This window comes from Orcinus orca, chromosome 13 (assembly GCF_937001465.1).
Source record: "Orcinus orca chromosome 13, mOrcOrc1.1, whole genome shotgun sequence".
Taxonomy (NCBI): Eukaryota; Metazoa; Chordata; class Mammalia; order Artiodactyla; family Delphinidae; genus Orcinus; species Orcinus orca.
Genome location: NC_064571.1, coordinates 854,170 through 882,030, shown reverse-complemented (window position 1 = coordinate 882,030; position 27,861 = coordinate 854,170). Strand labels below are relative to the sequence as shown.

The 27,861-nt window shown below is 48.2% G+C and overlaps 1 protein-coding gene across 7 annotated transcripts in view; it reads left to right on the top strand.

Moving 5' to 3' along the window:
* The window catches only part of LIMS1 (LIM zinc finger domain containing 1), a 94,136-nt gene extending 66,383 nt beyond the window's left edge, over positions 1-27,753 (top strand). For 3 of the 7 annotated variants that reach the window (XM_012535981.3, XM_033401661.2, XM_033401659.2), the window contains exons 2-11: positions 10,588-10,747; positions 17,417-17,483; positions 18,116-18,236; positions 18,589-18,738; positions 19,992-20,142; positions 20,656-20,748; positions 21,519-21,567; positions 22,635-22,710; positions 22,891-23,082; positions 25,070-25,187. In XM_012535981.3, the coding sequence (XP_012391435.1) occupies positions 10,588-10,747; positions 17,417-17,483; positions 18,116-18,236; positions 18,589-18,738; positions 19,992-20,142; positions 20,656-20,748; positions 21,519-21,567; positions 22,635-22,710; positions 22,891-23,038 (1,015 nt within the window). In that variant the 3' untranslated portion in view covers positions 23,039-23,082; positions 25,070-25,187. Of the gene's footprint in view, positions 1-6,471; positions 7,263-10,587; positions 10,748-17,416; positions 17,484-18,115; positions 18,237-18,588; positions 18,739-19,991; positions 20,143-20,655; positions 20,749-21,518; positions 21,568-22,634; positions 22,711-22,890; positions 23,083-25,069 lie in introns of those variants that run through there. The other 4 variants (XM_004277717.3, XM_033401660.2, XM_033401658.2 and 1 more) reach the window with 3 other exon arrangements.
* Positions 27,754-27,861: the final 108 nt, after the last annotated feature.

The following is a 27,861-nucleotide window of genomic DNA, read 5'->3' as shown; positions in this document are numbered from 1 at the left end:
GCTCTGGAGAAGCAGGGTTTTCAGCACAGTTTTATATTTCATCAGAACAAAGAACATGAAACAAGCCAGGGATGCTTTCCTTCCAGGTTTAAAAACAACAGACCAGCACACACGCAGTGAGTCAGCGTGGCCTTGGCCCCTGGGGAGGGAGGCTTCCCGTCCGAGGAGGACCAGCGCTGTCGTCCCGGGAAGGGAGGCGTTCATCTTTCTATTAACAAGGACGTTCTTCACTTCTGGTCACCGTGCACTTTCCTTTAATAATGAAAGCAGACATACGGCGCACGCTCGATAGGCCACACACGGGCATGAAGTTCGAGTTAACTTGTGTATAAGCCAGAGTGACTTCCCCAGACCTCCGTGTGTGGAGACGCCTTCCACGCTTCCCCGTCCCCCTGCTTCCCCGGCTGGGCCTGCACAGCAGGTGACAGGTGTGCAGCTCCCTCATTTCCACTTGGTTGGAGGAGGTGTGCAGCCGAGTCTCTTCACTCTGGCCCGTCGCGGTGCCTGATTTTCTTCTCTGCAGCCAGGATCTGGGAACAGTTTAACGGATGGGGCAGACGTCATGGTAGCAGCAGTGCCCTGTCCCTCCCGTCCGTTGGAGGGAACGGGGCATTTGTGCTGGACGGGGATGTGAGAAGGACCTTTCCAGCATCAGTATCTTTACTGCATGTCACGATTGTTTTGTTTTAATAGGAGAGGAAAATCAGAGTAGGTTTTCCGTTTGAGTGAAATAGAGAAACAGTGAAAATAGCTGGTTTGCCATCCCCACACTCCGAACGCCCCGGGTTCCTGTGGATGGAGGTTGAAGAAGCTCCTGCCAGGCTCTGGGGTCACATCCACAGAGCGACTCTGCCTGTGTGACAGGGGCAGCATTAACAACACGTTTCCTGTGTCAGGGCCCGCTTTTTACAGGCAGTCGGTCAACATGTTCAGCCACGTAGATGAGGACCTACTGTAGAGCACAGCAAACTCTACTCAGTACTTTGTAATGACCTATATGGGAAAAGAAGCTAAAAACCAGTGGACCTATGTATATGTATAACTGATTCACTTTGCTGTACCCCTGAAACTAACACAACGTTGTAAATCAGCGATACTCCAATAAAAATATTTTTAAAAACATAGATGAAATATTTGGTAGTGATGCATGTAATTCAGTTGCTGCTATTTGAGGGAATTTGAATTTAAAAGGTACCAGTTATTAAAAGTTGCGTTTTTGACTTTGCCAACCATGCTGGGCTTACACTCAGTGTCTGAGCTGGTGGAAGTAGCTGCCCTTTCTTGGTCTGCCGCCTCTGAGCAGGTGGTTTGCCTTGGGCAGGGTGTTTCCCCAGGGGCGGAATTTGTTCTGGCTGATATCATGGCGTTAGCTGGATTGATGGACTTGAAGCCTTCGGTGCAGGACACGGGAGTGGTCAGCTCAACAGCAGATGTGCTGCGTGTGGTTTGGCACCTTACACGCAGTCAGGCACACTCAGCCAGAGTTCCAGATCCTGCCTGCTCTGGTCTGAATGTTTGCGCACCCGCTCAATTCATGTACAGAAGTCCTAACCCGCGATGTGGTGTTAAGAGGGGATGAGGGGCTTCCCTGGTGGCGCAGTGGTTGAGAGTCCGCCTGCCGATGCAGGGGACATGGGTTCGTGCCCCGGTCCGGGAAGATCCCACATGCCGCGGAGCAGCTGGGCCCGTGAGCCATGGCCGCTGAGCCTGCGCGTCCGGAGCCTGTGCTCTGCAACGGGAGAGGCCACAACAGTGAGAGGCCCGCGTACCGCAAAAAAAATTAACAAAAGAGGGGATGAGGTTGGGGGGCGGGGTGAAGGTCTCATGAACGGGACGCACAGGGCCCCTGCCCCTGCGCTGTGTGTGGGCTCAGCGAGGAGGTGCCGGCCAGGACCCAGGGGAACAGGAGAGTCCTCACCCCACACGGCCGCGCTGGTGCCTTGGTCTCGGGCTTCCAGCCACCAGGACCGTGAGACGTGAATTTCTGTTGTGTATAAGCCACCTGGTCGGTGGTGTTTGGTTTCAGTGGCCCTAAAGGACTGAGCCACTGCCCAGCATACAAGAAGTCTCTCCACTCGGGATGGACGTCTGGGGTCCAGGCCTGTCCTGGGGCATCCCCCGGAGATCCAGGTCAGCCTTGGTGAAGAGGAGGCCTGAGCCGCTGTTGGAAACTCTCGGGAAGAAGCTTTGGGAGCCCAGGAGCCAGGAAACCACCTTACAGGCCCACTGTTCAGAAAACAATGGCTTTGGGATATTTTATAAAACAGCTTCCCACCTGCTTCAAGGGCTGTTCTGCTGCGCTGTATGGCCCGTAGTGATTTCAGTCAAGAGAGTTCAGATGAATGTTTTTCTCATGGTTACGATCACAGTCTAAAAGGATTGTTTGCATTTCTAAGAGTGACATTATTAAGTGCCAAAAATGGGTTAAAAGTAACAGAATGCCTGGCTCTGAAAACTGAGCGATGGTGTTCATTTGGCCTCAGATTACCCCTTGCCCTCTTGGAGAAATTACACGCGCCTTTGAGCTCCACTCCTCCGCATGGCTGGATGGGGACGTGAGGGACCAGCCGACTGTCCTGGGCAACCCTTTGGGCGTGTGGTGCCCTGACCGGTGGACGCCACGTAGTCATGGCTCTGCCCTCGGCTCCAGGGCCCGGGGAGAAAGGCGAGCAGTGGAGGGAGCACGGGCATCCCCGGGCAGCTCCTGCCACACGTGGACGCGCCTGTGTGCTGAGCGGGCGCCTCTTACGTACCAGTTAGGTCTGCAGAATCATGAGCACGTAGCAGAAGTTCCGTATGCTCAGATGTGACACGTGTGATGTAAGGAAGTTCCTTGAGCAGTTACCTTTTAAGAAGCTGAGACCCCAGCAGGAGGGCTGCCGAAGCCGGGCGCCCGCCCCCCACCCCGGGACGCCCTTGGGGCCGAGGCCACCGCTCCGTCCACCCCTCCCCGTCAGCCGGCGGCGCTGCAGCCTCGCCTCTCGCTCCTGTGTTGTTTGAGCATGAGGGGCGCGTGGAAGGCCCAGGGACTCCCCTCTGCCCTGAGAGCTTCTCTGCGAGAACCAGCTCCTGGGACGAGGCCGGTAGGGGCAGATGTGTGATGAAGGGCCCACGGCTCTTCCAGCTCCTCCCTTCAAACCTCAGCCTGCCCCCAACCCAGCTCCCAGTTAGGCCACACCTCGGTGATTAAAAAAATGAAAGGAGGAAAGAATGAGAGGCGGCAGAAGTGTAAGCAGACGGAGTGTCGTCTACCCTCCGCATCGGCCGCGGTGCCCTTGTGCTGAGGGGCAGAGGGCACCTGGGGCTTGGACTCCGGTGGCAGGTCGGTCTCTCTGGGGCGACTGTGCGCCCTCGTCGGCACGGTTCCAGCTGGAAGGAGAGGAAACCGGGAAAAAGGAGGGTCTCCTCCTGCTTCGCCTTCACACAGTGTTCCCGAAACAGCAGAGCTTCAAGAGCAGAGGGACGCTTTACTAAGTTTCCAGCACAGTCTGAGAAGAAGGACCTCGTGGAGGGTGTGGAACAGTTAGTAGCTGGTGGAGAGGAGGGTCGGGACGTGTTTCCTGTCCAGGCACAGCCTCTGGCAGCTCTGTCCGTGGAGAGATTGGCGAGCCTGGCTGCATTCGGGGTGCTGGGGCGACAAAGCACGACACACCAGATTTGCCCTAATCGCGACCTCAACTCTCAGCCTTGGTGATCAAGGATCACGTCATTCTTTAGTGAGCGCTTTAGTTCATCAAAGGCACAGTTGAGATTAGTAGGACAAACACAAAGTAAACAGTAAGACACCTTACTGTTCATTCTGTACATCTCTGTAGCGTTTGAATTTTTTTCCCAAATAACATGTATTTACTCTTTTTCCCTTCTGTCAGTACGATTATGTGGTGGAGTGACATTTCTGACTTCCTTTTTGTACTTATCTGCGTATATGTGAACTTGATACATGTGCATAATAAAATTGGGACTGCACACCTATTAGAACAGCTAAAATGAGTAATGATAACCCCGAATGCTGGCGATGGTGTGGAGGAATTGAATCTCTCACGCTTTGCTGGTGGGCATGTGCAGCGGTGCAACCACTCCAGAATAAACAGCTTGGCAGCTCTCAAAGAACTAAACGCACCCTTCTCGCCCTGGAGCGCTTATCCCAGAGAAATTAAACCTTATATTCACCCAGAAACTTACCCACAGCTGGATTCACAACAGCCCCAAACCGGAAGCTGCTGAAGTGTCCTCCAGTGGGTGATGGTTAAACAAGCTGTGGTGTGTGCACACCACAGAATACTTACTACTCAGCAGTGAAAAGAACAGGCAATCCACATATGTGGCAACTTGGTGGGTTTCACGGAAAAGTGGAAAAGGCCAGTCTCAGAGGTCACAGGCTGCGTGATTCCCTCGACGCAACTGTCTTAGTCAGCTCGGGTTGCTGTAACAAAAGTGCCATAGCTGCATGGCTTAAGGAAGGGTTTGTTTCTCAAGGTTCCGGGGCCTGGGAAACTCAAGATCAAGGCTCCAGCGGATCCTGTCTGCTGAGGGCCCACGTCCTGGCTGGTGGGCGGCTGTCTCTAGCTGTCTTCTCGCCTGGGTGTCTCTGACCCCATCCTGGGGGATTAACGCCCCTCCCTCATGACCTCATTCGACCCTGCTGACACCCCACAGGGCCATCTCCAGATCCCGTTGCCTTGGGATTAGGCTGTCAGTATGAATTCTGGGGACACAGAGATTCAGTCCACAGCAAAAACATTCTCTAAGTTACAGTTATGTGGATGGAAAACAGACTAGTGTGTTGCTGGAGGGTGGGTGTGACCATCAGAGGGGACGTGAGAGAGGTCTTTGTGGGGATGGAAAAGCCCCAGGTCTGGATGGGGGTGGCGGTTACACGAATCTACAAGGTGTCACAAGGTGGCACAGACCTGTACACACATCGCGCTGGCGTCAGAGTCCTGGTTTTGATTGTACGTAAGATGTAGTCATTGGGAAGCTGTGTGAAGGGTACAAAGGTCTTCTCTGTACAATCTTTGTAACTTCCTGTGACTATAATTATGTCAAAATAAAAAGTTTAAAGTGTGATTGCAGGTCCTTCACATTAATTCCTTGCTGGATGAGAGACTTCATTGCGTCGTGTGTTCAGGAACCATCAGCTTCTCCGCAGTCCTGCTCTCCTGTCTAGTAGAGATGGGACTAGTCGTTATGGGGGGAATGAGATAATTGGTTACGTTTTCAGATGTGCCAACAGCAGCTGATTGTCAGGGTTTCCCAGAGCAGGTAGGTGGGTGATTAGCCCCTTTCCCTCACCAACAAGTATCTGTCACGCATCTTTGTGTCTGTGTGTGTCAGTGTATCTGTGTGTGTCTTGTGTGTCAGTGTGTGTCTGCGTGTCTATGTGTGTCTGTGTGTCAGTGTGTCAGTGTGTGTCTGAGTGTGTGTGTCTGAGTGTGTGTGTGTCTGTGTGTCTCTCCACACCAGCTGTCTCCTTCCCTCTCTATTCCACACGGTCACTGTAAACAAACATTTTTTAACCATGAGGCTGTTTCTTTCCTGTTTAAAGATGGCGAGCCTCTTGCTGCATCCCCTGCAGGCTCTGGGCTGGGACCATTCTGACCTGTGCCCTGAGATCCTTAGGGTTCAGAGTGAGGAGAGCATGTCTCATTTTCTGCCTCTAGCCCCATTTTGTATGCACTACCCAGCCTTTCTAGATAACCTGTTTTGCTCCCCAGTAATTACGTGTAACCGTTTTCCCACAGAGAGTTAGCATCTTGTCTGTGGGATCAGACCACCTGGGTTTAAATCTCGACTCCACCACCTACTTACTGGTTATCCAGCCTCTTTGTGCCCCAGTTTCCCCACCTGTACCTCCTGGGAACATGGCAGTGAGCACCTAGGAACGCTGTTTACAGTTCTAGCCGTCATGCTGCGGACGTCTCAGACGCATTTTGTCTGTTTGCTGATGATTTCATGGCCCTTCTGTCTCTCGTGTGACCTGCTCTGTCAGTCAGTGTGCCTTTCACCGGCTCCCTAGGTTTTCTTTTTTTCTTTTTGATTGATTAGAGCCCTAAATATTTTTTTTGAAAAAAAACCCCACTAAATATAATTTCAGCATCTTATATAACCATGTAGGTTTAAAATTTTTTTAATTTTTAAAAAATTATTTTCTTGACGTTTTAAAATTGAAGTTTAGTTGTACAATATTAAGTTACAGGTGTACAATGTAGTGAGTCACCATTTTTAAAGGTTATACTCCATTTATAGTTATTAGAAGATATTGGCTGTATTCCCTGTGCTGTGCGGTATAGCCTTGTAGCTTATTCGTTTTATACGTAGTAGTCTGTGTCTCTTAACCCCCTGCCCCCGCCTCCCCTCCCCCCTTCCCTCTCCCCACTGGAAACCACTAGTCTGTTCTCTGCATCTGTGAGTCTGCTTGCTTTTCGTTGTGTTCACTAGTCTGTTGTATTTGTTAGATTCCCACCTGTTCCCCTTGGTCTGGTGGGAGGCACAAGGGTGCCAGGAGGTCAGTTTGGAGAGATTGGGCCCCTTTCACTGCCCCAGGACACGTGTCCTCATCACTTCACTGCCGACCCTGGTGCACTGGAGCCGACGGTGGTGTGCAAGGAGCACAGCGAGCCTGCAGCGCATCCTTTATCCTTTATCCTTTATCTTCTATCCATGATAAAGACCCAGAAGGACTGGCTGCCTTGGTTACAGGCTCAGCTGGGGCCAAACGGAAGGAGTTGTAACTGGACGCCGGCTCTTCCCCTGCTGAGCCTGGGACTGAGCTGTCACTGCGCCAGAGTCACAGAGCAGGGTTCATGCCTGCACCCCCTGCACAGCTGTTCCCTCCCCCCTGAGGGCGGCCGGGCTGCCACACAGCTGGTCCCGTGTGTGCGGGGAAAGTTCCTGGAGCTTCCAGACGCTCAGCGAATCCACACCGTCTCGGGCACAACTGCCTTGCCCGGAGCTCTTAATGTGAAAGGGCCGGTGCGACCCTGGAGCCGCTGACGTGTGGGAGCGGAGAGGGGAGTGACCGGGACGCCGCCTGGGTGTCCGTGCCTCCGTCCTGACCCGTCCAGTCCCCCGTTCCGCTCCGCGATGGCACTCCCGGGCCCGCGCCCCGCTGCCATCCCGGAGGGCGAGGAGGTACCCCCGGCGGCCTGTAACGGGGAACACCGGGCGCCCTGCGGCCAGGATGAGAGGGCCGTGTCCAGGCTGCAGCGCAGGCACAGCGACGTCAGGGTCTACAAGGAGTTTTGTGACTTCTACATCAAATCGTGAGTGCCCCTCCCAGCCCTCTCCTGGGGCTCGGGTTCCCTGCCTTGGGCTTTGACATCACCCCACCTTCAGTGGGGCCTTCCGGGGTGGAGCGGGCGTCCAGGACGAAATGCAGAAACGGAGGAGAGCGCTGCCTTCTCGCTGCCCATGCAGCGCTGAGGTCTCCCTGTTGGGAGCTGGGGGCGCCTGGGGCCTCCGGGGAGTCATTAGCCAGAAGGAGCATTTAACGGCCTGATTCTCTGTTTCCACCCATCCTTTCCCTGCGCTTTTGCAACAGATGTTGCTTCTCTTACAACTCCTGAGGAGCTCTGTTTAAGACTAATTGGGCAATTATAATTACACTGTAACCAAAATACTTCATCAACTGTCACGACGCTTTTAGGGTTTACATTTCTGCACTTTAATGCTCAAGGTTTTGTTTTGCACGCTTTGATAAACGAGGCACTTGAACAAGGGAAAGCTCGAGGAAGTCAGGTTTTCTGTGTGCAGCTGATGTGTGGAAGCAGGTCGGCCAAAGCAATTCTGACCAGACAGTTACGAAGGCTTTTCTGTTCCCCAAGGTTTACGTTTCCCGACGTGGAAATCCTTTTTTGAAAAATTAGCCTATTAATTATAACTAACCAAGTGACAGCTCTATCATCCCTGACTTTTAATAAGTAGCTTGTATCATCTGTGTTAACTGTGACAGTCACTGTGGAAAGAATGTGTGTGTCAGTTTTCCATCCATGGGATGTTGGCCATCGGGGACACTGTGCCTGCAGGGTCGGAGGTGTATGGGAACTCTCCGTATCTTCCGCTCAGTTTTGCTGTAAACCTAAAACTGCGCTAAATACAGCCCATTAAAAAAATACACAGTGCCAGAGGGTCAGAGACAAGAGAGAAAGGGAAATAGTGTGAACAGTTGAGTAGGTGGGTGAGACTATTGGTTGGTTGGTTGTTTTCCTGGAAGTTTCCTCTAATGTTCTGTTTCTTTTCCTGCTTGTTATTAAAATGAGTACTTCTTCAAAAATACATATTACTTTATCTCTAAAACTACTTTATTTTTCCTGTGTGTGGGGAAAGGTTGTTTGTATAATGTGTCTATTTTCTAACTCTTTGAGTATTTGAACTTGAATGTAAATGGTCTATAGTGTAATGAGTATAAATAGGTCATTGATAAACATTTTGATCTTGGGACCCGTTTACATTCTTAAAGCAACATTGAGGTCTCCAAATAGCTTTTGTTTTATCAGCATTTACTGTATTAGAAAATAAAACTGAGAAAAATTTAAGTATTTACTAGTTCATTTAAAATAACAATAAGCTCATCGCACATTAATAATATTAATACATATTAATATTCATTACGTTTTTATGAAAATTGTTTCCAAAGTGAGAAAACTTGGGGGGAAGAGTGGCATTGTATTACATTTTTGCAAATCTCATTAATGTCTGTCTTGGTAAAGCTGTTTCACCTGCATTCATCCTTCTGCAATATGTTGTTTCACATGGAGTTTATAAGGAAAATGTGGCCTCCCACAGAGATGTGGGAAAAGGGGGGCCATTTCCACCCGGCGAGGGCCACTGATCTAGGAAATCATGAGTCAGGATGTTCCAGGATTTCTTCTTTTGTAGGTCTCCTGGGGTTCTACTAAAATCATTGAGAATTTGGCGACTCTTCTGAGAAAGTTTTAAAGTAATAATAATGCTTCATATTTGAGTAGCATCTTCTGGTTTCCAAAGTGGTTTTATATGCTTTTTCTTATTTCGTCCTCAAAATGGTCCTAGGCCCATGGGGGCAGCTGTGGGCTGAGCACACCTCGTCGACGGATGCCTGTGGATGCTGGCCCCCACTTTGGAGAAGGGGGCAACAAGCCTTTCCAGAGCTTTGATAAAACTACCGCTGTTCGTCTGGCTTATGGCAAAGCCAGGTGACGAAGGGAATTGATGGGCTTTTCTCCCTGATCCCAGTAACTCTGCAGTGACAAGTAGAAAAGTTAATTGAGCATGAGACTCAGGTCAGGTTTGCCACAAGCAGTGGGGCTGCCTCCCTACCTTCCTCTTCTGGTGGCTTTGATTGAGTTTTGCTTGGTGTGGGGTTGTGAACAGGCGCTTCTGGTGGAGTGTGAATACCACAGGGCAGGATACTGCTGGGTGAGAGCTTTGGAGGAAGAGGGCGGGGTTGTCTTCCGCTGGGGTAGGGGGGGGTGAAGTGTGCGCCGCTCCAACCTTGCTAAGGAAGCAGCGAGATGTAGGCTGTGATGGGACGGGGCAGCCCGTCTGCCTGTGGGATGGACCCCCGCCCACCTGCCGCCTGGGGGGCTGGGAAGGTTCGTCGGCGATGACTTCCCCAGGTGGGCTGACAGGGTGTCTGGGTGGACAGAAGCTGCCCCAGGGCCGGCCACAGAGCAGAGCGTGCGCTCTGAGTGGGGTCTGGATATCTGAAAATAAACTTGCAAACCACGAAGCTGGCTGGGCCAGTGCCTGCTCTGCCTGGGGACCTTCCCACCTGGAGGCCGTTCCTTTATGTGAGATTCAGAGTAAGCAGTGGTCTGGTCACGGGCTTGACTGTATACTTTTCCTCCAGGCTGCACAGGGTTGGGTGGGACGTGGGCCTTTACTGGAAGCACCCGCGTGTGCTGGGGTCCAGGGGGACCCCAGCCCGGACTCACCAGCCGGGGTCTCGTAGAGGGTCCTCTCACGTCCTCTCGAGCATTTGACCTGATGCCATCATCTGGTTGTGACTCGTGGGCGGGGGACCTGGATTCTGGGCCTGTGTCTCCTGCGAGCTGGACAGCTTTGCAAGGTTGGGCTCGTTGGTCTCTGGACCTGCACTTCACCATCTGTAAAATGATCTTCAGAGTGGACAATTCTGTGCTTTTAAGATACATTTTGTAATATTAGTGTTCAACGTTTGTCTTCCCAGTTGGATTCTAGGGCTAAGGCGTTTGGCGGGTTGTAGAGCCACTGAAGCTGCGTTCGGCAGGCCCTCACGGCGGGTGCGAGGGGGCCTGCGTCTGGCCGGGCCTTCAGCGCGTCCGGACCCACGTGAGGGGGACTTAATGAGGCCACTTGCCAGGCCGTCGGCTCAGCCCTGAGGCGGCTCTCGGTGCCCCCTGCATCCCTGCATCCTGGAAGGCGGCGTGGGTGCGGCGTGGGCATTTGGCAGGGGACTCAGGAATGTCGGCGAACCAGAGGGTCTGCACCCCGGACGCTGGGTGGGGTTGAGACCTTGGGTCGCAAGCGGGAAAGTGGGCTTTATGGACAAGATACGATTGTGGTGGCCTCAGACTGAGCTCCCGGGAAGGGCCGCCGTCCGTGACCTGTGTCCCTTGTGTGTTGCAGCAACATGGCCAACGCCCTGGCCAACGCCAGCTGTGAGCGCTGCCGGGGAGGCTTCGCGCCCGCCGAGAAGATCGTCAACAGCAACGGCGAGCTGTACCACGAGCAGTGCTTCGTGTGCGCCCAGTGCTTCCAGCAGTTCCCCGAGGGCCTCTTCTATGAGGTGGGTACTGGCGGGCGTGCGCGAGGGCAGGGGTGGCCCTGGGCAGTGACGCTGGCGGGTGTCTGGGGCTCGCCCACCGGCCCTTCAGGTGCCCCCCGCCCCGCCCCAGCACGGCCCGCTTCCTCTTGCCCCACAACTCCCAGCACCTGTGTCCTAAAGGGGCTCTTGTTTGGGGAGGAAGGGGGCACCCCCTCCGTATCCAGCTCTTCTCTGTGTCTCCTCTTCTTCCCCAACACTTGTTCTCCCTGATTCTGTGGTGTCACCACGTGGCCCGCGCTCACTTGTGTTCATTCTGACCAGTCCTGGAACCCCCTTCTCACGTCTGCTTTGGGGGTGCTGGTCTAGGGATGACCCCGAACTGTGAGCGAGGACGACAGTGTGTGTGTGTGTGTGTGTGTGTGTGTGTGTGTGCGCGCGCGCGCGCGCACGTGTGTGATCACCTCCTTACGCGTTTGCATGTGTCTCTCTATGTGATGATACGTATACATAGAGTTATGGGATGCCCAGAGATGGCCACTGTTTGATTTCTCCTTCTACCAAGCAGATTTTAAACTTTTTCTGTGTTACAGGCCATTCCTGAGGAAGGAACGGTGGTTTTTAAAGGTCATTAGTAAGTCAGTTGTTGGCCAACTCGACAGCATTTTCCCATAGAAACAGTGCCCCTGGGAGGGAAGCTCCTGGCCAGCCTGCAGCGCAGCGTGTCGAGACATAGCTCAGGGAACACCATGCTATTCACTCAAACGCATTTTTCCAGCTCCTGCTGTGTCCCAGAAACACACATTCCCTACGACAGAAACCTGTGCAATTGGAACGAGAATCTCTCTTTCCGTGAAGGGCAATGGCTTTCGGGCTGGGAACGGCAGGGGACAGTTTGGGGGGCTGAGCGGAAGAGGGGACCCAGTGACCCACAGCCGGAGGGTGGGGCTGCCCTGGGTGCTGAAGAGGGTGAGGGGAGCAGGGGGAGAGGGGGTGGGGCGGCGGCTGAGGTCTCATGAGGCTCTCTGGCCCCTAAGCCGGAGCAGGGAGGTCAGACCCAGGGCACACTTACGGGGCTCCAGGGAGCCGGCCCCCGAGCAGACATTGGTCTCCACACCCTGGAAAGCCTTTTCTTCCTTGAGGCCCAGAGAGGCTGAAATGCGCTTGCTGACAGCAGATGAGTGACATAAATGGGATGCGAACCTAGTTTGGTCCCTAATATCCGATACGGTGTTCTTTCCCTGACGTACGCTTTTCCAATCTAAGATCTTTTTATTGAAATGCGTAATTATGACAAAGGCTTAGGAGAGAGATTCCAGGGGAGCAACAGAGAAGAAAGGCAGGCTCTGTTATTTCCATGGTCCGCTGTTCCCTCTCTGTCGCCTTCTCTTTCCCACGCTGTGCGTCTGCTGGCCATGTCGTGCGGCAGCACCGGGTGATGAGGTGAAGCAGGCGACGCGCACAGTGCCGTCGGTTAGCCGGCCCCGGACTCGCTCCAAGCAGGGTCCCCGTCCCCGCACTGCGGGCCCTCTGTGCTGCATGGCCCGTCGCTGTGGGGCGTCCCGTGTGTCGTAGGGTGTTAGAGACGTCCCTGGCCTCCCCTTACATACGCAGTCGTGACAGCTGGAAGTACCTACACACATTGCCGGCTTTCCCCTGGGGAGCACAGCCACCCTCGGCCGCGACCTGCTGCACTAACACCTCTTCCCGTAGGTAATGAACTTCCCTGTGCTGGCCGCAGGTTGGTTCTAAATGGCTCGTTCCCCAGGCCGTGTACGCAGAGCCCTGCACAGAACAAGACCTCCTTGTGGTCCGTCTCTAAGAATCTGACTGCAGTCAGAGTGGATTCTTGTGCCATAAAATGTATTTAGAAGGTACTTCTAGAAAGAACTCACTTAAGAAAGACCCTAAAGAAAGCATACACCTTCTTGTGTAAATTGGCACAGGGAGATAAGTACAGGCAGACCTCAGATAGTGTGGGTTTGGGTGCAGACCACCCAACAAAGCGAGCACGGCAATAAAGTGAGTCGCACGAATTTTTTGGTTTCCCAGACATAGAAAAGTTATATTCACACTATATGTAGTCTATTAAGTTGCAGTGGCGTAATGGCTGAAAAACAACATACACACCTTAAGTTAAACTAATGCTGTCGGAAAAATGGCGCCGGCAGGCTCGCGGGAAGCAGGGTTGCCACAAACCTTCAGTGTGTAGAAAACACTATCTGCGAAGTACAATAAAATGAGATGTGCTTGGACGCATCCTTGGGCAGCTCATCACTCAGCTGTAACGAAAATACCGTCGTCATTTACCAGAAGCCAAGACATACTTTCTGTGTAGTAACTAGAACCGGCTCCCCAAACTGAAATTCAGTTTTCTCTTTTAAAAGATTCTACTTCTACATTTTAATTTTAAATAACTTTTAATTACTAATGATTATGAAAGTTATCCATCTTTTTTTTAAATATAAATTTATTTATTTTGGCTGCGTTGGGTCTTTGTTGCTGCACACGGGCTTTCTCTAGTTGTGGCGAGCGGGGGCTACTCTTCGTTGCAGTGCGCGGGCTTCTCATTACGGTGGCTTCTCTTGTTGCGGAGCACAGGCTCTAGGCACGTGGGCTTCAGTACTTGTGGCTCGAGGGCTCTAGAGCGCAGCCTCAGTAGTTGTGGCGCACAGGCTTAGTTGCTCCGCGGCATGTGGGATCTTCCTGGACCAGGGCTTGAACCTGTGTCCCCAGCATTGGCAGGCGGATTCTTAACCACCGCGCCACCAGGGAAGCCCCCAAAAGTTATCCATCTTTTAACTTTATCCATATCGGAAGACAGTGATCAAATAAGAACAAAACACTGCGTGTGATTCGTGATCCTTACTTTGGTGTTGCGGTTAAATCTTGAGAGGGAAGCCTGTCTTCCTGGGCTGTCGGTGTTGCCCATCATTCTCCAATAACGTGGAGAGGTGTTTGTAAAACGGCCAAGTCACAGGCGGTTGATGAAATGCCATTTCCAGGGGGAAACACCCATTTGGCCTCCAGGCCCTGACACTGTGTGTGGCCATGACACCACTTCCTAAATCTCATTTTGTGACATCAGGGATTTCCTCCAAAAGGATTATCTTAATTTTTCCCCAAAGGAAATGGTTTGTGAAATAAAGTGCGTTCCAGAGTGACGTGATTCCAGAAAAGTTACCGACAGGATGGAGCGGGGGAGGCCAGGCAGCCTGCCCAGCTCGGCTCAGGACACCTCACCTTTCTCTCTCCTTAGTGTGAATTCCCCCAATGTGACCCCCGCCCCCCCCATCACAAATGCATAACAGGAAAGTCCAATTTGTGGTGAGTGATTTAGTGGGAAGACTTTACAAAGAGGTTACTTCCCTGGTTTCCTCTAATATGGAAGGAATAGTGATTCCTCAGGAAGCTGGACCCTGGGGGCAAGGCTGGTGGGCAGGAAACCTGGGAAGACTTCTCACATCTGCATGTGGCTGGAGGTGAGACCATCAGCACAGTTTCCAATTCTGAGCTTTCTTTAAAGCGGCAGGATTCTTCTTTTCCCCCAAAGAGAATCTTCACGGAACTCCAGACCAAACTTAGAACCATTAAAAGCAGGGCTGTTCTTGGCCAGGGTCCCCTCCCCATCCTGGCGGGTCGCGGGCTTCTTTGGCATTTTGTTAAACGCTGCGAATTTGGAGCATTAGTTTTTCTTATTCTACAGACTTGTTCTATGATAAACCAGTTCTGGGTTGTACCTAGAAAGACAGTATTCCTGGAAGTTTGATTCTTCCACCTTGACGCGTTCTGACGTTTCTTCTTTTCACACCCTAGAGTTTTACTTTGGATCAGCCTCCGGCCTTTCTCCTGCGCTCAGAAGTCGAGCCAGAGTGTGTCTGATCATTTCTACGTGCTTAGAAAAGAGGCAGCTCACTCTAGCAAAAGAAGCTCTCCCTTTTCAGAAGTCTTCATTTGGGGGAGCACACCCCGGGCATGCAGGGGGGTTGCCATAGGGATGGCTTCAAGGGCCCATTTCTGGACCCTCAGATTCTGGTCTCAGGGACTGTTCATCCTAAAATCGGTTTGCCTGATGATATTTTTGTATTCCCGATAGCGCTTAGTCCTCGCCCTTGACGAAAGGAAGGGATGTGAAATCCTACTCTGACAAATTGCTCTAGGACCCCAATCAGAAGAGATTTGGGGGGGGGTCCCTAAACCCACAGGGCTACTACCCACCTTTCCCGGCCTTATGTGTTCTCTTGCTAAGGATGCAGCCCAGCTGAGGAGCCATATCGGGTGTTCTGTATGCAGATAGATGGCAGGTTTGGGAATGTGGGGAGTCGTCGTGACAACGGTCTTTTAGGACTTTGCCCTAATCTCGTCCCCTAATTTCAAAAGGACTCATTGTTTTAAGGCAGAGAGAGGCGTGCAGAGAGGCTGCAGAAGGGCGGGCGTGGTGGGAGCCGAGCAGAGCAGGCGTGCCGCTCACCGGGCCGAGCAGGTCGCGGTCCAGCCGGGCTGCGTCTGCGTCCGTCCACGGCAGGGTCCTTAAGCCCCACCGTGTCCTGCCCGCATGAATCACAGCTTTAAAGACTTATTCCAACCACAACCGGCCCTAAGCTTTTCAGTCTTCTACTAACAAATACAGCGTATATGCCAACTGCTGGCCTCCTTTTGCTTTGTTTTTTTAAGCAATATGTGTCTTTCTCTTTTCATTAAATGCAGAGTCATTGCTGATCATTTCTTTTATTTTTCTCCTTACACTTGATTTTAATGGGTCTCAAAAGTCTGTGACAGATCTTTGATCGAGTTATTTCCATCGAAAATACTGATTTTAAAAACTGATGAATTAAAACTGCCACTCGCGCGTGCACACAAGCCACAAAACGCTATCCTTCTGAAGGCTTTACGACGCCTTGTTACCATTACCCAGCCTTTCACTAGTAAACTTAAGTGGCAAATTGAGACAGTTTGAGTCTCCTTCCTCCACTGAGCAAGACGAGGTGGCAGGTAAAAAGTTGATCATTTCTAAGTACAGTTATTTCTGCATTTTTATATTACGTTTCTTTAAAAACTTACTGCTGAAAGCTCAATATCAGATTTCTATGGATGTACACAATATATGCTCAGTAAAGGAACACATCTCACTTATAAATAACTTCTGCTTTGGGCTACAGGTTACAATGCACTGCGACGCAATATTGAGTAATAGTGTATAGAGTTAATACCTTCTGTTTGTAACTTTAAAAAATAGACTCATTGGGCTTCCCTGGTGGCGCAGTGGTTGAGAGTCTGCCTGTGGATGCAGGGGACACGGGTTCGAGCCCTGGTCTGGGAGGATCCCACATGCCGCGGAGCGGCTGGGCCCGTGAACCACGGCTACTGAGCCTGCGCGTCTGGAGCCTGTGCTCCGCAACAAGAGAGGCCGAGACAGTGAGAGGCCCGCGCACCGCGATGAAGAGTGGCCCCCGCTCGCCGCAACTAGAGAAAGCCCTCGCACAGAAACGAAGACCCAACACAGCCAAAAATAAATAAATAAATTTATTTAAAAAAAAAAATAGACTCATTAAATGTATCAGAGCTCATTCATTTGAGTTTAAAAATGAAGTAAGACTTTTTCTGGCACAAGATAAATCTGCTTTGCCCGGAATGCCAGTTAAGCTGTAGGGGATATGGTCAATAAATTGAATGAGCTAAATCTGCAGCTAATTTCCATAATTGAGGAGATTGAGTTGACAACTGGAACATCATTAAGCATGGATTTTGATAATCAAACAATATGTGATTTTGACAAATAACTTGTAAGGAGCTCAGAGATTCAAAGGAACGCATTATATAATTCCCATGACTTATTTACATGAAAAGGGTACAAGCAACCCCCAAAATAGAAAATAAATCTAGAATTAATGTTGAACCCTGAGTCTTCCAGTGGTCAGTCATCTTCATCCATGGAAGCATGAAGTAATGGTGAGGGTAAAGAGTGGCCCTGCTCATCTCATTAGGGTTTGCTTCTCATGTAAATAATTAAATAGTGAATAAAATGTAACATTCGTAACATACCTATGTTTTCATCATTTGTATACCAATAATCATTGTAATGACAATCCAGAAGAAGAAGAATGTTAACCTTTAGGGCGTTATGGATTTGGAAAGTAAAACAAATTTTAAAGTTTCACAATACATTTTAATTGCAGAGAAATATGGTAGGATGACCAGTTAAAGACCTTGGTGGAAAAAGTATTGTAGCATAAAACTTTTGGGGGGAAATGAAAGGAAAACAGTTCAAGGAGAGAAATGAAGGATAAATTTTCCACCTGTAGGAAAAGGATATTTTTTTAAACGGGTTTTGGCCCCATTTAAAAATGTTTATTTTTTTAAAATATGCTAGCATATTTACTGTTCGTAAGTACGTATTTTCAACGTGGGGGGAGGTTTGTACGTCTGTGCACATTTTCCGGGGGGGTGTCTGTGGGAGGAGCTCACCCTTCTCTGGGGGCAGAGGATCAGTTCTGGCCTCAGCGGGTCTTTCCTGTGCCCACACTAGGTGCCAGGAAGGTACCAAAGTGTGTCTGCCTTTACATATCTCAGGAGGATTACAGATTCTGGGCAGAGCTCTAGTCCAGAAACCTCTTTCCTACAGTCTCCGCAGAAAAATTCCATTCATCCCGGGATTGTTTTCTATTTACAAGTCGCTGGTACTTTCTGTTTCAGTTTGAAGGAAGGAAGTACTGTGAACATGACTTTCAGATGCTCTTTGCTCCCTGCTGTCACCAGTGTGGTAAGTTCCACTGCCCAATGCACGGTGAAAAGTAAGTTTCCTTCAGAACGACCTCATAGCACGTGCTCATAGGAAGGAAAGTACAGGTGCGGTGTTTTGTCAGCCCTCTTCCCGTCAGTAATGTTAATGACGCTTCTCAGGGCCTGTAGGGTGAACGTAAGCCCAGGACTCACCGGACTTCTGTTCGATGCCCCGTAGGATTCCTTTCTTCCCTGTCAGTGCAGCCCGGGCGGCCTCAGCGGGGACCTTGAGACGCGCAGGGGTGGCCTGCGTGTCACACAGCAGGAGAGACTGGGGGCACCGAGTAGCATGCTGACAAGGTTGAATGAAGGAAGAAATTAAGTACGTGGTACAAGAAAACGTGCAGTGGATTTCTGTTTTCTGTGTCCATGACCAGAAAAAAACAAAAAGACCTTCGGGAGAGGGAGAGCCCAGTACCTCCTCTGGAAAAGCAGATTCAGAGATGTGATAGACAGCCTGAAAGTGTGGCAGCTACAGAACCCAAAACAAGGACTCAGATGACACGGAAGCACTTTTCTAACGTAGCGCTTTGTGCGGGAGCCGCACACGTGGGGAAAGGGGCGGCTGAGGGCGGGGAGGCTGCGCTGCAGCCCGTGTGCTCCTCTCCGCAGGGGAATTCATCATCGGCCGAGTGATCAAAGCCATGAACAACAGCTGGCACCCCGAGTGCTTCCGCTGTGACCTCTGCCAGGGGGTCCTGGCAGACATCGGGTTTGTCAAGAGCGCCGGGAGGTAGGAGCAGGGCACCCTGTCACCCGTCGGGCACGGGTGGGCAGAGTGACGCTCTGCGCTCGCGCGTGCTCCCTGGGGCCTCGGACACGGAGTCGGGGCATGGGGCCTGGTGTCTGCGGGAGAGGCTACCGCAGGGAGTTTCTCAGCCATCAGTCTGGTCCTCTGGGAGGGATAAATAACTCTCCATGTGAAAAGTCGGGGCTCGGTTCTGCTCTCTTAAGCCCAGCGGTGATGTTTAAAGAAATGGTTTCTTTAATTTCTTTTCATAGATATGGGAATCTTTTTTTTTAATTATTAGGAAGAACCTTAGATCTTAAATTTAAGCTTCTAAAGCCGTTCTGGCTCTGTTTAGACATCTGTGTCGCCCCTGCCATAACCGAGAGAAGGCCCGAGGCCTCGGGAAGTACATCTGCCAGAAGTGCCACGCCATCATCGACGAGCAGCCTCTGATATTCAAGAACGACCCCTACCATCCAGACCACTTCAACTGTGCCAACTGCGGGTACTGCAGTGTCTTCCTTTTCATTGTACAAACGGAGGGAACCAGGGGTCACGCTGATGTGTAGTCTTTCTGTTACTCTGGCACCCAGATCGGTTTCCTTCAACTTTTAATCTGGAAAACGTTCAAACTGTAGAAGAGTCTGGAGACTAATACCTAGAGCGCCGCCATACCCTTTGTTCAGTTTCACCAGGCAACATGTTGCCACATTTGTGTGTGTGCGTGTACACGTGAACATATACACATACCTTTAAATAGTCAGCTCGTATTAGAATATCCCTAAGGATTCCCACAACTGTTTTTCATAACCACGTTCTTCCAGTCCAGGATCCCCCCACAAACAAAAAACTTAAAAAGGTCTTATCTTGGTACGTGCATAACAGGGTGTGACATTAGAGTGTTATCTTAAATTACATTTGTTACTTTTGCTGTATTTACACCTAAAGGGAATTTTTCTTTTTTCCTCAAAAGCTCATGATAAATTGTTAGGCTGTGAGCTTCGGAATCTGCCTTCTAATATAAGAACTTAGTGGAAAAGATACTTTACTGTAGTCGGCGTGACCATCCGTGCTAAGTTACGGTAGGGAGTGGAGAGCTGGGGTGAAGGCTGACAGACAGCTTCTTTTGGGAGTTCAGTTTCTACCTTATCTCGTTCTCTTGCCTGTCCTCCCTCGGTTCATTGTTCATGAGCACTTCTAAAGAATCGTTTAAACCCGATGAAATTCATCTTGATTTGGGGCCATCTCTGTTTATTGACTCAGGAGACTGAAAATAGTAGTGAACGTAAGCATTTGGAGGAGGGCCGGTCTGAGCGTTCCGTCTGTGTATTTTCTGTTCACCTAAAACTACTCTTAGCAGCTTGCTAGTGAGCGTCAGTAAGTGGAGCTAGTCTCCAAACTCCTCGGTTATTTTGGGAGGATAACATCGGCGGGTCTGTCCTCACGCCTGGGATACTCCTCCCCAGCGTTTAAGGAAGACGAGGGACTCTGAAGTGACGGCAGACAGGGGACGGTAGCTGTGGCCGGCGCGGTGGTGTGTGGCTGGCTTGTCAGCACCGCACGAGGCGGAGGTTTGGATACGAATCTGAAGCCTGTTCAAGCGTCTTGATCAGACTACTCTGACCACCTCCGGGGGGAGAAAAGCAGCTACAGGGGTCGTTGCGGGTTCTCTTCGGAACCGCGGAGGCACAGGGGCTGCACCGACTGCCTGCCCGCCTCGCCGCGGTGCTGCTCAGCGGGTCCCTTTCTCGTGGGCAGGAAGGAGCTGACCGCCGACGCCCGGGAGCTGAAGGGGGAGCTGTACTGCTTGCCGTGCCACGACAAGATGGGGGTCCCCATCTGTGGCGCCTGCCGCCGGCCCATCGAAGGGCGCGTGGTGAACGCCATGGGCAAGCAGTGGCACGTGGAGGTGAGTTCCCCGCGGAGCGGTGACCGGGGCCCTCGCACGCCCGACGCTCAGGTGCGCTGGCGAGGCTGGGAGATGCTGAGGGGCACATGTGGACCTCGTGGAAGACTAAGAACATAGATTCTACACGGCTCTGTGACCTCCAAGTGGCGAGGCAAGCAGTGCTCTTGCTTCCTAGATCCTTGAGGCAGGAGGTGTCCTGGTCCAGCCCAGAGACGTGTCCCCACGCTCACCTCTGTCCTCACTCTGTGCTGTCGAGTCTAGGCCTCCGGATGCCTGGACGAAGGCCGGATGCTCTACAGGGTCACCTGTGGCCCAAGTGACATAAGCAGCCCAGGGTCTAGGCCTCCGGATGCCTGGATGAAGGCCGGCTGCTCTACAGGGTCACCTGTGGCCCGAGTGACATAAGCAGCCCAGGCTGTCACGGGTCTCCTCTGAGCCGCTTCAGCTTGGGTTTTGCTTCACTGTGTAAATAAAACATGGCGATCCAAGTATGACTAACGCAATTTCTTCCAGCATTTTGTTTGTGCCAAGTGTGAGAAACCGTTTCTCGGACATCGCCATTACGAGAGGAAGGGCCTGGCGTACTGTGAAACCCACTACAACCAGGTAGTGACGGGGCTCGTGGAATACTACGCACACTTGTATGGGCCTGAGCCTCTCAATACTTAAGTACAAGGAGAGCTCTGGGAAAACGTACGTTGGGCTCCAGCGATTGCTTTTTAACGTTTCATTTGGAAAATCATTTCAGGCTCGCAGAAAGGTTGTAAAATAAAAAAATACAAAGAAAATACCTGTTTTACTCAGGTTTACTACCTGCTTCAGCATGTGTGTGTCCTGCCCTCTCTATGAAGACGACACTTACGTGAATGCACGTTTCCTTATATACAAGTTTATGTACACATATAAACACATGCGTATTTTTTCTGAAGCATTTGGTGATGAGTTCCCCATGGTCCTTTACTCCTAAATACTCGAGTGTACATTTCCCAAGAATACGGGAATCTCTTATGTGACCATGGTTATCTGTATTGATGACTTCAATCTGTCCGTTTCAGTTCTGTCACCTGACCCAATAAACTCCTTCTGGCCTTTTTTCCACTCCAGTACCAGACCCAGTGTAGGGTTTTCATGATCCTTTAGCTTCCTGAAATCCAGAACATTTCCAGAGCCTTTGTTTTTGATCATGATGAAGAGTAAATTCTTTTCATTGTAGGAAGTAAAAACTAGTCAGTGAACTTTTGCTGATTCTCTCTCTAGTAATGGCAAATTCTGGGTTTAGGTAGCCAGCTATTTGTTTTTAAGTTGTACAAAGAACTGAAATTATTTATATTAAGTGTTTGGTGTTCTGATACTTAGTTGTAATTTTTCATTTTCAGCTATTTGGTGATGTTTGTTTCCACTGCAACCGTGTTATAGAAGGTGATGGTAAGTACCTGCAGCGGTGTTAACCTGTAGGGCACCGTTTTGACACAAAAACCCTTGGGTCATGTGAAGATTGAAAAGGGTTGTTTGGACTGCGATCGTTACCGGTTACTTTTCCCAAGTGTTCTCCAGCAGGGAGACGCTAACTCCTGAGAGGTGAGCTGGCTGCTCCTCTATGGTGATACTTTAGGCCAGCGCCGTAGGGTCGTTACCATAGGAGCGGCCGACCCCAAGGCCTCTCCTCCTTGCAGTCCCTCCTTCCGGAAGCTGCAGGGCGTGTTTCTTGGGAGCACTTAGGAAGGGCCCCCTGCACCCTGGCAGTTATCTCTAGGTGTTTCCAGGGCCCGCCCCCTTGTCCCTGATTGATGTGGACGGGAAGGAAGCAGCTGTGTTTGCCAACAGGCGCAGCAAGTTCTGCCAGAAGCTTCCTGGCGAAGTTGCAAACGTTCCTGCTGCAGCCTCTGAGCAGAGAGCCTAACTCGGCCAGTGCTCTCTGAAACACTGCCCGCGTGCCCTTCACGAAGGGGTGGGTTCAGGAAAGTGATCTCTAGTGCCTTTGGGAATAAATCTTCCCCCCGCCCACGGGAGGCAGCTGCCAGGGGAGGGAAGCTCTTGCCCTAGTGCTGGCTTGGAAGACAGGCTCCTGCAGGCCGTTGAGTCAGTGTCTGGACTTTGTTTTAATCACCTGCTGTGCTAGGAAAGCCGGGCGCGCCGTCACAGCTTGGCAGTTGGGGCGGGGCTGGGGGGCGTTGGCGTGAAGATCTGGTACCTGCCGTTTGGATGCCTCACGGGAGAAGAAAACATTAACCACCAACACGGGTTGAAAAGACAACGGTGATCTTCCCTAAGGGGAAGCCTACAGTCGTGGGAGACAAATGCAGAGCTGGGGTTGTGTGTTCTGACAACGTGACAAGATAAATTAATGAATAACGTCGACTGAAGGTCAGTTAATGGCCCTGAAACTTTAGTGCCGTGTGTGGCTCTTCGGTGAGAAAAGCCCTTGAGGAGGGCAGCCACCCCGGGAGGGGACGGGTGGGTGTGGTGAGTGACGTCCCCCTCCTGTCCCCTAGTGGTCTCCGCCCTCAACAAGGCCTGGTGCGTGCACTGCTTCTCCTGCTCCACCTGCAGCGCCAAGTTAACGCTCAAGTAAGTCTGCCCTCGGCTCCCGCGAGCCCCACGACGAGCGCTTAGGGGACGCTGTTAACAGAGTTTAAAAAGAATGATCTGATGCCTTATTTCTTCTTTCTGTTCAGGCCTTCTAAGAGCAAAGCTTCTTCCTTTAATTGTTCCCTGTTTTCTCCTGTTCCTTCTCTGTCCTGCGCAAAGGGATAAGTTTGTTGAAATTGATCTAAAACCAGTCTGCAAACACTGTTATGAGAAAATGCCAGAAGAATTTAAGAGGCGACTTGCCAAACGGGAGAGAGAAGCAAAGGATAAAGACAAGCAGAAAAAGAAAAAGCCAGTCTGTTTGTAAACTTTTCTATCCCTCTGTCAGCATTTTCACTACTTTCTCCTTTGGTTAGTCCTTTAGAATATGTTTTCATTCTGTTTTTGTCTCTTGCGTTTTTCGTTACTTTCGGGCATGTATCTGTAGCCAGGAGAGGTTGAAATAGAAGCATTTGTCCCATGTAGAGCTGGTCCTTCTGCCTAATTATTAAAGTTCCACACCTTGAGAAGGGTTCACACTTAACACTGGCTTGTACTTCGCTTTTGTCCCTGAACCTGTAGACTCTCTCAGCTCGTTTTTTTAATCACAATATGGTATAGATTTCTTTTTTCTTTTTCCAGTAGATTCAAAGGGAAGAATTCTAATCTCCTAATAGAGACTGGAAAAGTTTCAAAGTATTCTTGTCCGATAATTGCAGCTTTTAAAATCCTGGTTTTTGGTTTCTTTGCCTAGAATAATATAATTTGATCAATTCCAGTGTTGCATGTTCTAAGTTCTGTATTAAACTGAATCCTCTCAGCATGTTTCCTGTCTAAGCAGAGACCCTCTAAGGTACATAATAAGATACGGCATCTCTGGTGTGTGTATATGTGCTTTCATTCACTGCCCACATGCTGCTGGTTATGAACTCATTTTCTTGATGTTTTCAAACTCAATTGTATTCCTGATTTTTATGGGAAATATTTCAATCTTGGAAATTCTCTTAAATTGCTAGCATGATTGTCCCAGTTCCTTCATAGTACCATTGTGTTATGAGCTCTAAAAGTTTTTTTATTGTTTAAAATTAAAGAGGAATTAAAATTCAGATATAAGATTAAAACAACGTAAGGTTTGTTTAGCATTATCTCTGGGAGCAGGGATAATTTATTTCTTTCATCAAAAACATGGCGGTTTTAATAGCTTTTGTTCTAAGAAGACTTTGGGAGAACTTTTAACTCAATGGTACTATTTAAATCAAATTGCTAGTTGAAATGTAACATCATGTGAATAACTGTCAGCATTAGGATCTCTGAAAAACAGTAAAAATAATTCCCATGTGGTGCTTTAAAATAAAAGATTTTTCACTTTAAATGTGTGGTCAGGAATTAACTTTGTCATTAATGTTGTTCTTTAAAATTATATCAGCAGATATAATAATATGTCACAGCTGACAGCATATCACTGGACCTGTCCCAAATTTCACAGAAAATGAGCAAGTTGTAAAATTCTGCATTTGCTACATTCACAATTAAGGACCCATGATTTCAATGGTGATAAGCGCTCATAACTGTCAGCTGGAGATGTATCACCCATAGCTAGGAGGCCGTCTCAACACCTGTCCACAATTGTTTTACAAGTGAATTGAGAGTGTGTATTGCCCTGGCTTTTTAAAAAGAGTTGAGTTCTCCGTACATATGCCATTCACAGATGTGACCACAGACCACAGGTCACAGATGTGACCACCTGGTCCACTTGTGCCCTTGAAGAGTGATTTAAAGCTTTCTGTCAGACAGCCAACCAAAATAACCTATATATTATGTTAGATTTTTTTCAAGATGCTTGTTAGCGTTGTGGGGATGGGAGGCCAGGAAAGATGAAAACTCACAGCTACATGATATAAAATACTAAGTAAGATGATTTTGCCTTCAGTAAAGAGAGGATCGTTCAAATTACAGAAATACAGTTCTTTGCTTTGAATGACTGTTCTTTAAAGTGCTCTCATGGTACTTTAAAATGTGATTGACTTTAATTATCTGAATTTTATTTACATTATATTCCCTGTATACTTAGCACAGACTAAAATGGATCGATAACATCCATTCTATATTAGATAGATGTACAAGATCAATTTACAAGGGCAACTTCCTTCAAATGATATTGTGAATATTTTATGTTTACCGTAATGATTAGAATTGAGATTAGAATTATAGTTTTTTGCTAATATGAATATAGATGTAATATGCATAGTGTCTTCATTTACTTCAGTAAAATTACTGCACGTTATTTGTCTGTCTGTATACAAATGTTGACTACATTTCCACTAATTTCTTTTTTTTTTATTATTATTGTTATCTTTAGGAATAAGTTTGTGGAGTTTGACATGAAGCCAGTCTGTAAGAAGTGCTATGAGAAATTTCCATTGGAGCTGAAAAAAAGACTTAAGAAGCTAGCTGAGACCTTAGGAAGGAAATAACTTCATCTTATTTTTTCTCTTCTCTGCAAAGATAAGAGATGACAACATTGCTTGACCTAATACACCCTTCCTTAAAGCTGTATTGCAAGAGTTGAGAGTGAAGAAGACCTATTGAATGGTTTTCTTCATCTCCTTTTTCTCATTAAAAAAAGTTTGTGTAATCATATTTAAAACATGGATGAGATCAAAATTTGCCTTTGTTAGTAACCCTTATCAATTTGAAATGGCAACTGTACTTAATAGCAAAAGAAACATGGTTAAGTGTTAAATTTTAATTGAGGTCCAAAAAGTTAAATATAACTTTTAAAAATGAAAGTAAGCAGTCAGCTTTTACGTGACTCAGATAAAAATATAAACACTATTTTACTTCGTATTCAAAAGCAAATTAATTGCAACTGCAGTTTGGGAGGATATAAGAAAGAAAAACAACCAACCAGGAAAAACAGACCTTATGGAATCTTAGTGCATTTATCAAACTAGTGGCAAATGAACACACACATTACTAAGATAAGAAGCAAGTATATTCAGAACTACGTGATTGGGGGTTTTGTTGTTAGGGTTATAAACGCCTTAATTACTGTGCTTAGTTTTACATTTTGTTCTCCTTGTGAACTTCTTCACACAGTTACTTAACACAGTAGTTATAGCTGATAGTATTCCTTTTTAAATTTTGTGCAAAACAATTTATACTAGGTATCTGAAAATACAGTATACTTTACAATATTGGGGAAATGAAGTATTTTTTAATGTATTACAGCAATTATGCTTCTAAGGTTAAGGTCAAAGATGTAGTCTTAGAATAGGACATGAAATTAAATGTTATGTAGTTTGGAATGTATCACTTTAAAAAAAAGTGAATGTATATGTGTTGCTCTTATTGCCTTTATAACCAGCTAATATCTATGCTTTATACATAAACGAACTTGCCTTGCCTTAGAAAAATACATACATTAATCAGGAATTCTAGCTGTTTAACACCTTACAAACTAAAAACAAGTGCACTGACTGAGATTTGTAAACTCAAATTCATTTACCACAGCCATGATTATATGTTAAACTTTTTTTCACTTTTTGGGGAAACACATTGAAATTAATTTCTGTAATCTTACTAGAAGAGAAGGATGTTGATGTGTGTTTCAAATTTTTCATTACAAATCTCATAATTAGATTTTATTTCCTATAAGTAGGAGGCATAAATGACACTTTTAAATTGCAAGAGGAATGTTTAGGTATCAATTTTAGGTTAAAAGTGGTGAATTACTTTACTTTGTAAAAAGTTTTATCCTGAAGTTTCTGGACCAGTCTTTCCTGATAAACTTGTATGCAAAGCAAATTTTGTGAACATTTTTTAAATGTTGCTGCTGCTATGTTATCATGTAAAAGAAAATTGCCAAGGTGGACTTAGGGGGAAATTATTGGTTTTTCCAAAAATTGCTGAAATACTGTTTTACCATTAAAAAAAAAAATCTCAGGATGCTACCAGTCTGCCATTAAAATATTTGTATGCATGTATTTTTTAAACATTTGTGCATGCACTTTACAGAGTAAACTGTATTTCAGTTAATTTATAACCAATTGCTTTATTTTTTAGTGTTCTTTTAGAGTTCAAAGAATTATCAGTGATTGAAGATAATCAATATATAGTTCAAGACTGTGCTTAGAAGTCTGAAACTGTCTTTGCATTTGACAGCAAGAATCAGAATCCCTTCAGTGTGCCTTTGTCAGCTAATATATGACCAGCAACAAAAATCTTCAAAGTATTTATTAAATACTATACTGTGGATACAGGCAGAATAGTGCAGGGTTTTCAGTCTGGGGGTCTCGATGCCAAATTCCTAAATGCTCTCCCACCAGAAATTCGGAGCAGAAGGCGCCCATTTGCCTGTGTTTCTAATCACTGGGAAGAGGCATGGGCTGAACTGCTGCTCGGTTCACGTCTCTCCTGTAGCAGAGGTCCCACTGCTCACCCCTCTCATAAAATACGAGTTCGTATTTCCTGCAAGTCTGCCTCATTAAGCCTCCAAGGCTGTGGGGTGTTTTATCCAGACACACACCTTCTCCGCTGTAGGGGACACAGAGCCCTCACTCATGGGGGGAGGAAGGGCTGAACAGTTGTCAGTGGACGAGAGGATGGACTTGCTTACTTCATGGTGTTTCGCACGGCTTCCTCTGGCCGGAGAGAAACTCAGGCTAGTGAGCGAATCTTGGCTTAAAATCCTACAAGGCCGTTTGAAATAATTCACTGTTTACCGCTTCTAGGTGGTCTTTTTCTTATCAAGCCTAAGATAATTGGGAAAACGTTTGGGTACAAGTCAAACGTTCTTTGGATCATGTTCAAAGCCTTATTAACATTGTAACTGATGGTAGATCATTTTGCCTCATTTATTTGCCAAAATAGCAATTTCTAAATTAAGGAAATTTTGAGGTCGGCTTACAGCATTGTTATTGTATTTCATTTTAGATTGTAAGCTCAGTGGCAGGGACACTATGTCAATAATTGTGTTTTTATATAGCAACCAGTGCAGTATACTCTTGGTGCTTAATAAATGTTCATAATTGTTAAAAATAACTGTTGTGTTTTGCTTAACTTGAATGGCTTTGAGACATGGAACCATGAGAATATAGGACTAGTGTTAAGAAAGCTGTTTTGGAAACAACCTAAGCGTCCATCGACGGA